General features: G+C 31.9%; 2 protein-coding genes across 2 annotated transcripts in view; one reads left to right on the top strand and one right to left on the bottom strand.

The window, feature by feature from the left end:
* Nucleotides 1–13,596, top strand: part of LOC145726559 (TWiK family of potassium channels protein 7) — a 160,273-nt gene that overhangs the window by 123,585 nt on the left and 23,092 nt on the right. The window contains exons 2-5 of the mRNA XM_081975700.1: nt 6,785–7,085; nt 9,349–9,594; nt 9,710–9,908; nt 9,968–10,122. Coding sequence (XP_081831826.1) covers nt 7,070–7,085; nt 9,349–9,594; nt 9,710–9,908; nt 9,968–10,122 — 616 coding nt within the window. The 5' untranslated portion in view covers nt 6,785–7,069. The remainder of the gene's footprint in view (nt 1–6,784; nt 7,086–9,348; nt 9,595–9,709; nt 9,909–9,967; nt 10,123–13,596) is intronic.
* The window catches only part of LOC145726560 (uncharacterized), a 76,137-nt gene that overhangs the window by 52,372 nt on the left and 10,169 nt on the right, over nt 1–13,596 (bottom strand). The gene's annotated exons all lie outside the window — the stretch shown is intronic.

The raw sequence follows: 13,596 nt of genomic DNA, 5'->3' as shown, positions 1-13,596 counted from the left end.
AGTTTTCAAGCTAGATTGTTAAGAAATTACATAATTTATGCAGATTGTGTCAAAAAATTCAATTTTTGGTTCAAATTTTGACTATAGAGATGTTCAGAGAGTTTAAATTTAATTTTAAGCTTGTTCTTATAAATTAAAGCTTTGTAAGTGTCTAGAATGCAAATCTGGCATTGTCAAAAACAATTTTCAAGCTAGATTGTTAGAAATTTACACATTTTATATTGATTGTGTCAAAAAAGTTAATGTTTGGTTTAAATTCTAATTTTTAAAGCTTTTCAGAGAGTTTAAATTCGATTATATGCTTGTTCTGGCAAATTGAAGCTTTGCCAGTGACTATAATGCAAATCTGACATTGTCAAGACAATAATCAAGCTAAATTGCTTTAAAATTACATATTTTATGCTGATTGTGTAAAAAAATTCAATTTTTGGTTCAAATTTTGACTGTAGAGATGTTCAGAGAGTTTAAATTTAATTTTAAGCTTGTTCTTATAAATTAAAGCTTTGTAAGTGTCTAGAATGCAAATCTGGCATTGTCAAAAACAATTTTCAAGCTAGATTGTTAGAAATTTACACATTTTATATTGATTGTGTCAAAAAAGTTAATGTTTGGTTTAAATTCTAATTTTTAAAGCTTTTCAGAGAGTTTAAATTCGATTCTATGCTTTTTCTGGCAAATTGAAGCTTTGCCAGTGTCTATAATGCAAATCTGACATTGTCAAGACAATAATCAAGCTAAATTGCTTTAAAATTACATATTTTATGCTGATTGTGTCAAAAAATTCTATTTTTTGGTTCAAATTTTGACTATAGAGCTGTTTAGAGAGTTTCAATTTAATTTTAAGCTTGTTCTGACAAATTAAAGCTTTGTAAGTGTCTAGAATGCAAATCTGGCATTGTCAAAAACAATTTTCAAGCTAGATTGTTAGAAATTTACACATTTTATATTGATTGTGTCAAAAAAGTTAATGTTTGGTTTAAATTCCATTTTTTAAAGCTTTTCAGAGAGTTTAAATTCGATTCTATGCTTGATCTGACAAATTGAAACTTTGCAAGCAAGTGTTTAGAATGCAAATATGGAATTGTGAAAAACAATTTTCAAGCTAGATTGTTAGGAAATTACATATTTTATGGTGATTGTGTTAAAAAATTCAATTTTTGGTTCAAATTTTGACTATAGAGCTGTTCAGAGAGTTTAAATTTAATTTTAAGCTTGTTCTGACAAATTAAAGCTTGGCGAGTGTCTAGAATGCAAATCTGACATTGTCAAAAACAATTTTCAAGCTAGATTGTTAGGAAATTACACATTTTATACTGATTGTGTCAAAAAAGTCAATTTTTGGAGCAAGAACCGTTTTGCACGTCCTCAAGTTGCAATTGAAACATTTTTGTCCACGTCTACTAAAATGCTTAAAATTTTCCATTTTACTACTGACGTGAATTGAAAAGTTACACTTGCTTTTTTATCGTATTTAGTAGTTTTTTCTTTGCCGGTTTTGTAGTGCTTTTCCATGTTCGGTAAGTAGCCGAACCAGCGGTGATTTTTGCACCTAACGTCCGGAAATATCGTAATGCTTGGTTAGGAAACGTAATGTTTACGTGCCGAAAAGTCGTTTGCCGGGAAATAGCTCTGCCGTTCTACATTTTTAAAACCCCGAAATTGTCCCGGAAAAAGGTAATATTCAGTAAATTACCGTACAGCAAATTCTTAGTGATCCAAATGTTAGCGGGGCAATTAGGGCGCAAAAACAATCACGTGATTGCTAAATGTGGCGTTGCAATGTACTAATTTGACAGTTGGTCAAATTTTGCTTGCTCCAACCACTGTATTAACTATAACAGTTCTTTTTAGAAGGTTTTGCAGTTTTATAGGTTCATGGAATGATATTTGACAGTTACCAACATTGTGACAGATCGAAATTTATCTACAATAGACAGTTACACGTCACGATTGTTCGAATTTCGACTCAAGAACCTACAAACAACAGTTTTGTAGTTTTATAGCTTTATGGAGTGGTATTTGACAGTTGCCATACCCATTGCTATTGGGACAGATTTCAATATGTCCAAAATAGTTACCTGTCAAAATTTCATTTATGAAGCTATAAAGTACATTTAACGTAGTTAATCACTGATTTAAACGATTTTCCAGTGTTTGTTTTAGTTTAATAGCTCTATGCGTTTGTACTAAATTAATTTCGGTTCGAAACGTACATTTTTATGTCAAAACTGTATTCATAGACCTATAAATAATCTTAAAATTGTCAAATATGATTTGTACTGATTGTACTGCCTTTAAGCAATGTTTAATAGTTTGATAGCTTCATGGAGTTGTATTTGACAGCTACCACCTTACTTTACTTACTTCGGATGACTACACAACTGTCAAAAATCGATTCATGGAGATGTCAAGTGCATTTTTTAATAGAAAATTGTCATTTTATACTTCTCTGACCCAATTTTGACGTTAATGAAAGTGGCCACGTGATCGTAGCTAGACGGTCATGTGGCGTTGCAATAAAGTAATTAGACAGTTGGTCAAATTATGGTTTTCTCAAATTCCCTTCTCAAGTGGCAGTGATGACATTAATTGTGACGTCATATTTATTACGTCACTGACACTAGCCTGTATTGAACGTCCATAAAGTCGCCTGTTGCGTCAGTAAAGATAATTTTTAATGACGTTCCGCCATTGAAGTTTTTCTTTTTAATGCGGCCCCGGCTAATTTAAGATTTTTTCATGAAAAAAGCTTCAACGTAAAAGAAATTAGCGCTGTTAATTTTAGTAGCGCGATGCCGTTTGCGTTGTAACAAGCTTTAAAGCACTCTCTGTTAAGTGGCTAATTGCGTTTCTAGGTTACGTTAAATCTCTTTTGACTCAATTTAGTGGCTGGATAGACGACCTTTTTTCACTCTTTGATTTATTGATTCACACATTTAAAAAAAAAGAGGACCAAAGGGACAAAACAGACACTTATTAAAGTCCGAATGTGTGCCTGACATTTCCCCAATGATTGCCTGCTAGGTCTAGCAGACATTTTAGACACTTGAAGGCAATAAGAGACTGAAATATTTAAACGATCTTATTAAACAGGAAAACTACATAATACACGTGGGAACTGGATCATGAGTCGGAAACGTGGAACCTAAAACTGGAAACCGCAAACAAGCGCCGACCCAGTTCGTTGCGGTTTCGGGGTCCCGAAAACCCCAATTTTCCTGATGGACGCCTGTCCCGGAAACTTCTAGCCATATCTCGGAAAATTCAACCTCTCAAACCACAATCCATCAAGTGTTGAGGATTCAATGTGAATTTACAACTATAATTGCTGAAAATATGATTTTTGCTGTGCATTGGAACCCTCATGGAGCAAAATAAAAAATTGCCAAAATGGCACTTTTTGCAAAAATGACATTTTTTCAATTTTTGAATGAGTGTAACTTTTTTATTTGAATTCTTATAAATTTCACTAAAACGCCATTAGAAAGAGGATACAAAATACTACAAAATGAGCCAAAAATGGCCTCTCTAGCTCTTCACGTTACCGAGATATTGAATTTCAAAAAGTAGTAAAAAAATCAGTCAAATACCCCCCCATTCTTTCGATTTTTTTGAAAAATAAAAAATTTAAAGTGCTTTTTTTGAACTTATTTCACCTAATTTAAGGTCCTTTGATATAAATATGCCCTTTCCTGTTCATTGGAACCTTCCTGGAGCAAAATAAAAAATTGCCAAAATTGCACTTTTTGCAAAAATGTCATTTTTTCAATTTTTGAATGATTGTAACTTTTTTATTTGAACTCTTATAAATTTCACTCAAACGCCATTAGAAAGAGGATAAAAAATACTACAAAATGAGCCAAAACTCGCCTCTCTAGCTCCTCACGTTACCGAGATATTGAATCTTAAAAAGTACTTAAAAAAGACGCCTAATACCCCCCCATTCTTTCAATTTTTTTGAAAAATGAAAAATTTTAAAGTGTTTTTTTTGCGCTTATTTCACCTAATTTAAGGTTCTTTGGTATAAATATGCCCTTTGCTGTGCATTAGAACCTTTATGGAGCCAAAAAAAAAATTGAAAATTTTGACAAAAAATTACATTTTTCGAATTTTCGAAAGGTTCAAAGTGGTTATTTTACCTAATTTGAGGTCCTTTGGTATAAATAATAGGAGGATACAAAATACTACAAAATGAGCCAAAACTGGCCTCTCTAGCTCTTCACGTTACCGAGATATTGAATTTCAAAAAGTAGTAAAAAAAAGCACTCAAATACCCCCCCATTCTTTCGATTTTTTTGAAAAATAAAAAATTTAAAGTGCTTTTTTTTGTACTTATTTCACCTAATTTAAGGTTTAAGGAGCAAAATTGAGTCAATTAAAAGGCCGCTTTAAAAATTTAAAAATTCTTAGTACTTACGGAGATATCCGAAAAAAAAAACAAATTTTTTTAAAATATAGTTTTTACTTATTTACTAATTAAGTTGATAAGATAACTGAAAACAAAAGACCTATTTTACCATTCTTATTACCTCCTCTACAACGTGATAATATCAAATTTCAGTTCAGACGTTTCGTTTTATATTGAATTTTTTCATGTTTGAATAGACCCTATTTTTCTCATTAATGTACCATACCATTATGTTTTTGCAAAAAGCGCCTTGAAAATGACCCACGTGTTATTACTGCCATTTGCAAAATAATGATCACGTGACAAATTGTCAGATGATGACACGAAACGCGTTCCAATAAATTTTTGTCTGATAATATGTACAAACTGTAACAAAATACATTTTAAATAAGTAAAATTCTATCTAATAAGTGTAACATGTATAAACATTAAGCATCCACGAGTTTGGTCTCTATAGTACAGAGAAAAAAGAAAATTTGCGGTAAAATCATAATTTTCTTCAAAAAACTCCGATACAAATCGAAAAATTTACAATGATTTGGTGCAGGAACCTTACTGCGATATTGTCAAATATAGGCTTAAATAGCTGTTACATTGTTACACAATGAGTTGTACAATTAGTTACAATGAATAAAAACAAAAAAAAATCAGTTGAAGTATTAAATATTAATAACGAAAAAAAAAAACGTCTGGCAACGTCGCATAATTCACAGCGGATAACTGATACTTGACAGTATGTACGTCAACTTCAGATGTCATTCAATTTGCTTTCTGATCACGTTTCAAGTAAAACATTTAATGTCACGTGACCCATAACTGACACTTGTAATCTTTAACTATGCAATTTAGAGACTTTGCGAACTGAAGAACAATGTCAAATTGAGCCTTGGCCTCCTCTATATTCCGCCTCCAACCATCAAGTTCTGCGCGTCTTCTCACACTCCATCCTCCCATCTTTTCCGTGGTCTCCCTTTTGGTCTTCTGCCCTGCATTCTACTATTAAGGGCCCTTTTTGGTAGTTATCCGGCATTCTGCCCATCGTAGCCTCTGTAGTCTGACGAATTCTGAGATAAGTGCCTCCTTGAAAAGTTGGTAGATTTCATGATATCTTCTTCTCCATATCTCACTTTCATTTAGTGGCACGTGACTATTTCACCAACGTCTAAACTCTTGAAATTCACTTACATCCAATGCTAAAGCTTCCAATTGAACTTTTAACGTCACGTGATCTTCACAGAGCATATAAACTACTCGTCAAAAATAATGGGACAGCAATATTTTTAGTCATTTTTGAGCAGCTGTTTCTAATTGATTTTCTCAAATTGATATTTTCTTTCTCTTTCTGATGATCTAAATAATCTTTTTTCGAAAGTTGTCACGGATCCGAGTATACAGGGTGTAGTCTGTCTGAGTGTAATAAGCAAAATTACATCTAAAACTACCCAATTTAATTGAAAATAAGTAGTCCATATTAGTGAGTGTAAGTGAAAGTAAAAACACAAATTCATCTCCACAAAATGTATGTATGTGTATGTAATAGTGTTTTTGTAATTTTTTTGGGTCACCATGTATACTGCAGATTAAGCTTTTTACTTAAACTGGTAGTTTTTTTAGTGTAACCTTCCTAATCCCTTCCTTTGTCCACAAAAGATTTTAAAAAATGTTTAAATTAAAAATTAAAGAAGTAAAAATTTTTGAAATTTTGCAATAAAATTTGTAAACGGCTCTTAATCGCCTTTTGAAACACAAACCAAATTCTCATTTTTTCACTACACCTCAGTACCTCAGAAGGTACCTTTTAATTATCAAAAAAATTATTAAAATAAATAAAAAAACTAAAAATTATTTTATTGTAAAGTTTTATCAAACCTTTTTTATATTATACTTTACAAAATAACGTGATTTATTAAAAAGCTTCAAGTTGCATAAACTGAATTATTTATCTTTCGAATTCTGTTTCAAAGACAATTCAATAGATTTTATCTTTAGTTTCTCTAGTTTCGTATCGAAGCTACAAGACCTTGGACTATGACAAGATAGAAAATAATGGTCCTGAAAAAGTTCGAACAAGAGAACGAACGTTTCGTTTGCTCTAACGAAAATTGGAACGCGAATTTAGCTTTTTCGTTCGCACAGTGGTTTTGTTCTAGAATCCCGACATTAATTTCATTCTTATCTTTATTTGATATATTTCCGTATATAAAACCCAAAACACAAATCGGGGATTTAGCGCGTACACAGATTTCAACCGAAAACCCCCTTTTTCTCCTATTCAAACCCTCGTAACTGTTTAGCAGTAACACTTTATTTTGTATGATGTATATTTAATTCCGGTTCCTCCATTGTGAATTATAAATAAAATATTTTCTATTCCAGGGCCCGGTGAATAATGATCGGAATCTCCCGAAACGAAATCGGCACCTTTTAGGAAGCTACAAAGCAATTACTTGAAAGCTTCCCCCGACTGCTTTTGAGAGCCCGAATAAAAGGAAACCTTCCCTCCAACCCCCTCTATTTCACTCGTCCGTTCGAAAATCAGATATGAAGCCTACAAAGGAATTTATGCGGAAATAACTTAATAAAAAGCGAGAGGCGTCATGATAAAAGAAATTATCGAGATGGGAATCGAATGACGCAACCTGAGCCAGGACTACCACAACAATGGAGAAAGACTCAGGTGATTGTTTTTTAGAGATAATTTTAAAAAAATTCACTAAATTATTTAGTTAAACAGGATGGAGCAAAGTCGACAGACCTTGTGTAAAACTTTTGAACTTTTTAGAGGGTTTTAACCACTTTTTGACTCTAATTTCCCCTGTCAATCACCTCAACAAATAGTCTGTATTTTACCATATTAACAAGGTTGGATGTACCTTTTGTGTGGCAAAAGTATAATTATACCATAATCAATGTCATGCATTATGTCATTTTCCTGAAGAACGCTTCTGGTCATCTGTGAGGTTTACGAAATAATTTTTGACAGCAAAATAGTAAAAAAAAACAGGATTTTTGGACTATTTTTTACTTACATTGAATTTTTTACTGAATAGTCTAAAAACTTGTTATTTACTACTCGAAATTCGTTTTTTTTTTCAAACTGCAATCCATTGTCGAATGTCTGAAACTGGATTTCAAGCACTAAAAACAACCTGGAAATCAAAACAAAATGACTTTACTAAGACTAAAGAGAGGCTAGTCTACTATTTTATTTTTTTAACTCAATTTTCTAGATAAACAAGTCTAGAATTCAATTAAACACTGGTAACAGTCTAAATTAAATTTTCGGACTAATTCAACTTAAAAACTAGTATTCAAGACTAATATTAGCATTTAGTGTCAAAATTTTTTACTTTCATCACTGAAAAATCTTAACTTTTACTATTATAAATAGTTTTAAACTCAATTTTTCAGTGTTAAAGCACTAAAAACAGTCCGAATTTCTTAGAAATGCTCCAATTTTTTGCACCAATGAGTGTAGAATTCAATTTAATAGTGAAGAGGTTTGAAATGACATTTTTAAGACTATGGACAGTGTACAAAATTGACTTGCAGGCCTGATAAATCAAAAACTTTGTGAAGACAGTCTTGAAACTCAATTTTTTAGGCTGAAAACACTGAAACCAGTCTAGATTTTTAAGAATTGCTCGACATTTTAACACTGAAGTGTCTAGAAGTCAATTAAATAGTGACAAAGCTTGAAATGGTATTTTGAAGCTTGTGGAAAATGTAGAAATTGTTCTTTAACTCTGCTATGCCAAAAACTTGGTGAAGAAAGCATTGAAACTCGATCTTCCAAGCTGAAAGCACTAAAAATAGTCCAGAATTCTAAGAAAATAAAAAATACTTGAAAAAGTTAATCTTAAAGTCAATTTTCATGAAAATAATGTCAATATCCTGTATTTAAGACTATTTTCAAGACTAAAATATTGAAATGTGTTTTGAAATTGTGAAAATTACTTCAAATGCATACTTTAAGCTTTTGATGTCATTTTTCATTCAGAGTCACTTTTTGGGGTCCAAATCAACTTTTCAAAGTTTAAATGTGTGAATTTCTAGTCAAAAAATTCTAGAGAAAGTAGTTTTTCATGTCTAAAAGTTTATTTTCAATACTAAAGCTGTTTAACTTATCTGAAAACTATGACGACTGACTACAAAAACAGTTTTTAAGCCTCTCAAGTCAATTTTTACAGTTTCCAAGTCAATTTTCAAGACTACAGTCTTTCAATTTGTCTGAAAACTATGAAAACTGACTACAAAGACAGTTTTTAAGCTCTCAAGTCAATTTTCAGTGTTTCCAAGATGGTTTCGAAAGTGAAGTCTTTCAGTCTGAAAACTATAAAAACTGGTAACAAAAACAATTTTTAAGCCACTCAAGTCAAAATTCACCGTTTCAAAGTCAATTTACTGGTGTCTAAGTCAATTTTCAAACCTAGAGTACTTCAATTTGTCTGAAAACTATGAAAACTGACTACAAAGACAGTTTCTAAGCCTCTCAAGTCAATTTTTAGTGTTTCCAAGATGGTTTCGAAAGTGAAGTCTTTCAGTTAGTCTGAAAACTATAAAAACTGGTAACAAAAACAATCTTTAAGCCACTCAAGTCAATATTCACCGTTTCAAAGTCAATTTACTGATGTCTGTCAATTTTCAAAACTAGAGTCTTTCAATCTGTCTGAAAACTATGAAAACTGACTAGAAAGACAGTTTTTAAGCCTCTCAAGTCAATTTTTACAGTTTTCAAGTAAATTTTCAAGACTACAGTCTTTCAATTTGTCGTATTTTTTCAAATTAAACAAGAAAAGTAAAAGAAACGAAAGGTAGAAAATAGAATGAAATTGAACTTTTTTTTCAGAAAAATTACACAATTTTTTTGATGGTGAATTATTGACATTTAAAACTGGACCACCCTGTATTTAATTCAGCAATTTCTTAACAAATTCTAGGTCGATATTGCTACGAACCTTACCCGACAGTGACCAAAACTAATGCAAACAACACCAACTCCCTAAAAAGGGAGAAAAACACGCAAAGTGCACAGAAAACTGCCGAATCTTCTTGCAACTGTTTGGGGAAGAAAACGAAGAAGAAAAGCAAAGCTTTCTTCACTGGCGTCGCCACTAATTTAGGGATTTGCATTCTTCTGTTTGGTTACACCTTGATTGGTTCTGTGATCTTTTTGTCTATAGAAGGTAATAATTATTGTTTATTATTTAGTATTTTATTAACAAAGTTGTTTTCTAAAAATATTCTAACCTTAAAGAGTATTACTTTTGTGCAATTTTATTATTGAATTCTCTTTCACAGGAGGACAAAACTACCAACATCAAATTTTGGCAACCACATCTCTAGCGGTTCCTGGCAACCAGAACCAAACCAACGAGCTCAAAACGAGAAACGACAAAGCCAGAACGAAAACCGTAGAAAATTTGTGGCTAATCACTGAAGGCCTAAATATTTTGTACAAAGAAAACTGGACCATCCTGGCAGCTCAAGAAATCACCAGGTGACCACTCTGACTATGGTAACTCTAAGTATAATTTTTAAGTCACTTTTTGATTGAAGGTTCCAAAATGAGCTATTAAAGTCTATGGAGGAGGATCTGGCCGCCAATCGTCAACAACCGTTGATAATCAAGGATGGAGTAAGGAATCAAAGTCACTTTGAGTGGACCTTTGCCAAAGCCTTTTTGTACTCACTCACCGTTTTAACCACCATAGGTAAGTTGGCGCTTTTCAGTGGTATTTTACGCTTGCAAGGCGATTTTTTCTCTCCCTTGAAACAAAAAAGGGAGAAAAAACCGTCAAGTGGGCCGGGAAAAACAAAGATCGGCCCTTCGGAGTGTTTTTGTTTTTTATCACTCCGAATTTGAATGGGATACTTGTACAGAACAAAATTTAGCACTTTAAGTGGAGAGAGAGGGCCCTTTTCTTCCAGCCCGGCCGCAGTTTCCATGCAAATTTTACAATGGGGATTTTTTTTTTTTGACCTCCAAATTTTAGTTTTTTCCAATATCGATAACGATGGGGTTTGTCGCCCTCTAGCGGCTTAAAACTAACACATGTATGTTTAAATTAATTGAAAAAAAAATTACTTTTACTGCAATTTTGACTAAAAAATATCAAATTCAGTCCACACACCTGGAGTTTGCATGCTGATTTAAAGCTGCTATTTTCAATCTTTTGTCAACGCACATTTGACAGTTTTGATAATTATCTAGCAGTCACGTGACCTCAAGCAGCTTTCTTAGTGACAAAACTGTCAAATACAAATTTCTAGTCATGTTGGCTGTCAATGCTAGTGCTTTTGACTCTAAAACCTTTGAAAATTGACCTAGAAGCATTGAATTTGTTTTCCAAGGCTTTTATTGTCTAAAACTGCTTCGCTTTTTGAATTTGATGGCTAAAAGATGTATTTTAGCCACTTTCAAGTTGGTGACAGTGCTGTAAATGACAGTTTGGACAACATTGACCGCAGAGAATCAATTTCACTTCAAAAGTACCACTTTTACTGCAATTTTGACAGTTTGGGAGTGATAAATGTCAAATTTGGATTATTACTATTTTCAATCTTTTGACAATGCACATACGACAGTTTTGACATTTGTCAAGCGGTCACGTGACCTCCAGTAGCATCCTAATTGGTCAGTGACAAAATTGTCAAATACAAATTTCTAGCCACGTTGCTTTTGACTTTAAAATTGTTTTCAAACGGTTTACTATACTAATTTCCTGACCATTTTGCAGTTGTAACATCTGTCAATACTTTGCAACATAATTTAGACATTTTTCGAAAAGCTAGGCTAATTATAATTAGTAAACATGTTCTTCATAGTTTGAAAATCTTCAAAAACGCTAAAAAAACATGCAAAAAGTATAAAAATGTAGCCAAAGGTCTAAAAATCTTTAAAAACATTTAGAGATATTGCAAAGGGTCTAAGAACATTCCAAATTTCCCAAATATGTTGCAGAAGGTCCAAAAAGCTTGCAAAAGATCTTAAAATGTTGCAAAAGAACTAAAAACCATCAATAAAAGTGTCGAAATGTTGCAGAATCTTTACAAAATTCGCGAAAGGACTAGAAACTTTCAAAAATCATTAGAAAGGTAGTAGAATATCTAAAAATGTTGGGAAAAGGCTAGAAATGTTGAAAAAACTTAGGATGTTTGCAGAAGATCTCAAAAAGTTGCAGAATGTATAAGAATCTTTAAAAATATCTGGAAAATTTGCAAAAGGAATAAAAATAATGCCAAAGACTAAAAATCTTCAAAAAAAATTATTGCAAAGAGTCTAAGAACATTCCAGAAACCCTAAAAATGTTGAACAATGTCCAAGAACGTTGCGAAAGATCTGAAAATCTCTAAAAATGCTAAAAAATTATGCAAAAAGCCTATAAATGTTGTAAAAGGTCTAAAAATATTGCAATAAAACTGAAAACATTTAAAAAAGGCATGAAAATGTTGCAAAAGAACTAAAAACCTTTAAAAACTATTAGAAAGGTAGTAGAATGTCTAAAAATGTTGGGAAAAGGCTAGAAATGTTGAAAAAACTTAGGATTTTTGCAGAAGATCTCAAAAAGTTGCAGAATGTATAAGAACCTTTAAAAATATCTGGAAATTTTGCAAAAGGTATAAAAATCTTGCCAAAGACTAAAAATCTTCAAAAAAAGTTATTGCAAAGAGTCTAAGAACATTCCAGAAACCCTAAAAATGTTGAACAATGTCCAAGAATGTTGCGGAAGATCTGAAAATCTCTAAAAATGCTAAAAAATTATGCAAAAAGCCTATAAATGTTGTAAAAGGTCTAAAAATATTGCAATAAAATTGAAAACATTTAAAAAAGGCATGAAAATGTTGCAAAAGAACTAAAAAAACTATTAGAAAGGTCGTAGAATGTCTAAAAATGTTGGGAAAAGGCTAGAAATGTTGAAAAAACTTAGGATTTTTGCAGAAGATCTCAAAAAGTTGCAGAATGTATAAGAACCTTTAAAAATATCTGGAAATTTTGCAAAAGGTATAAAAATCTTGCCAAAGACTAAAAATCTTCAAATAAGATATTGCAAAGAGCCTAAGAACATTCCAAAAACCCTAAAAATGTTGAAGAATGTCCAAGAAAGATGTAAAATCTCTAAAAATGCTAAAAAATTATGTAAAAGACCTATATATGTTGTAAAAGGTCTAAAAATTTTGTAATAAAACTGAAAACCTTTAAAAAGGCCTGAAAATGTTGCAAAAGAACTAAAAACCTTTAAAAAACATTAGATTGCAGACCTTCAAATACGTATAGAAATCTTACAAAAAATGAGTTTTTGCAGAGTGACATTTTGTAAAACTTTCACAAGAGCTTGGAAATGTTTTAGAAACTTTAAGAATATTGGAAAAGGTTTAAGTACCTTTTTACGTTACAATAAGTCTAGCAATATTAAATGGAACGACCTAAAAATTTTAAAAAAAGTCTAAAACGGTTACGAAAAATGTTTACAAAGGCATGGAAATGCTCTAAAAATGTTAAAAAATCTAAGAACCTTCAAAAACGCCTAGAAATATTGCAAATGTTCTGGGAACCTATAAAATCCCTTAGAAAAGGCCTATAATGTGTCTGCAACACTCGGTATAATCCTTACTAATTCTACAATGTGCTTACATTGCCATTACACTTAATTTCAAAATTTAACTTTAATCGAATAACAAACATTCTTTCTAAATATGTAATGTAACTTATTTTTGTGGTATTTTGTAATACTGTCAGAGAAAAATTTCCTAGGTTTAACACTGATTTTATGGTAAATAAACGATCGTTTCTGGCATTAACCAAAAACTCTTACTCTTAACGAAATTACAAGGGCACAATTGTATACACCATTGCGATCTATTCAGAACGGATACGGCCCTATTAAGGGCCACTTTACTTTACCGCATACGGTGGATTTTCGATCGTTTTTCGATTAATGTCGACCAAGTGCAAGAAGGATAAGAGTAGTCGAAATCCTTCGGGCTGAAACGAAAATGTAAATTTAATAATTCAAAAACTCTCCACCCTTATCGCTCTACTAAAATTAGTAATTTTGACTATGAAATTTAATTTTCCTGTTAATGAATCCCGAAACCGGACATTTTGGTCGATGTAATGAGTCTTCAAAGTTGCCGCTAACATTCAATGCCTAGCACGATTCTCCCCCTTAATGATCTAGTTTACA

The sequence above is a fragment of the Ips typographus genome, linkage group LG3, assembly GCF_016097725.1.
Source record: "Ips typographus isolate SLU linkage group LG3, UJ_Ityp_2.0, whole genome shotgun sequence".
NCBI lineage: Eukaryota > Metazoa > Arthropoda > Insecta > Coleoptera > Curculionidae > Ips > Ips typographus.
The sequence above is the reverse complement of the archived record's forward strand: the minus strand, read 5'-3'. Positions and strand labels throughout refer to the sequence as shown.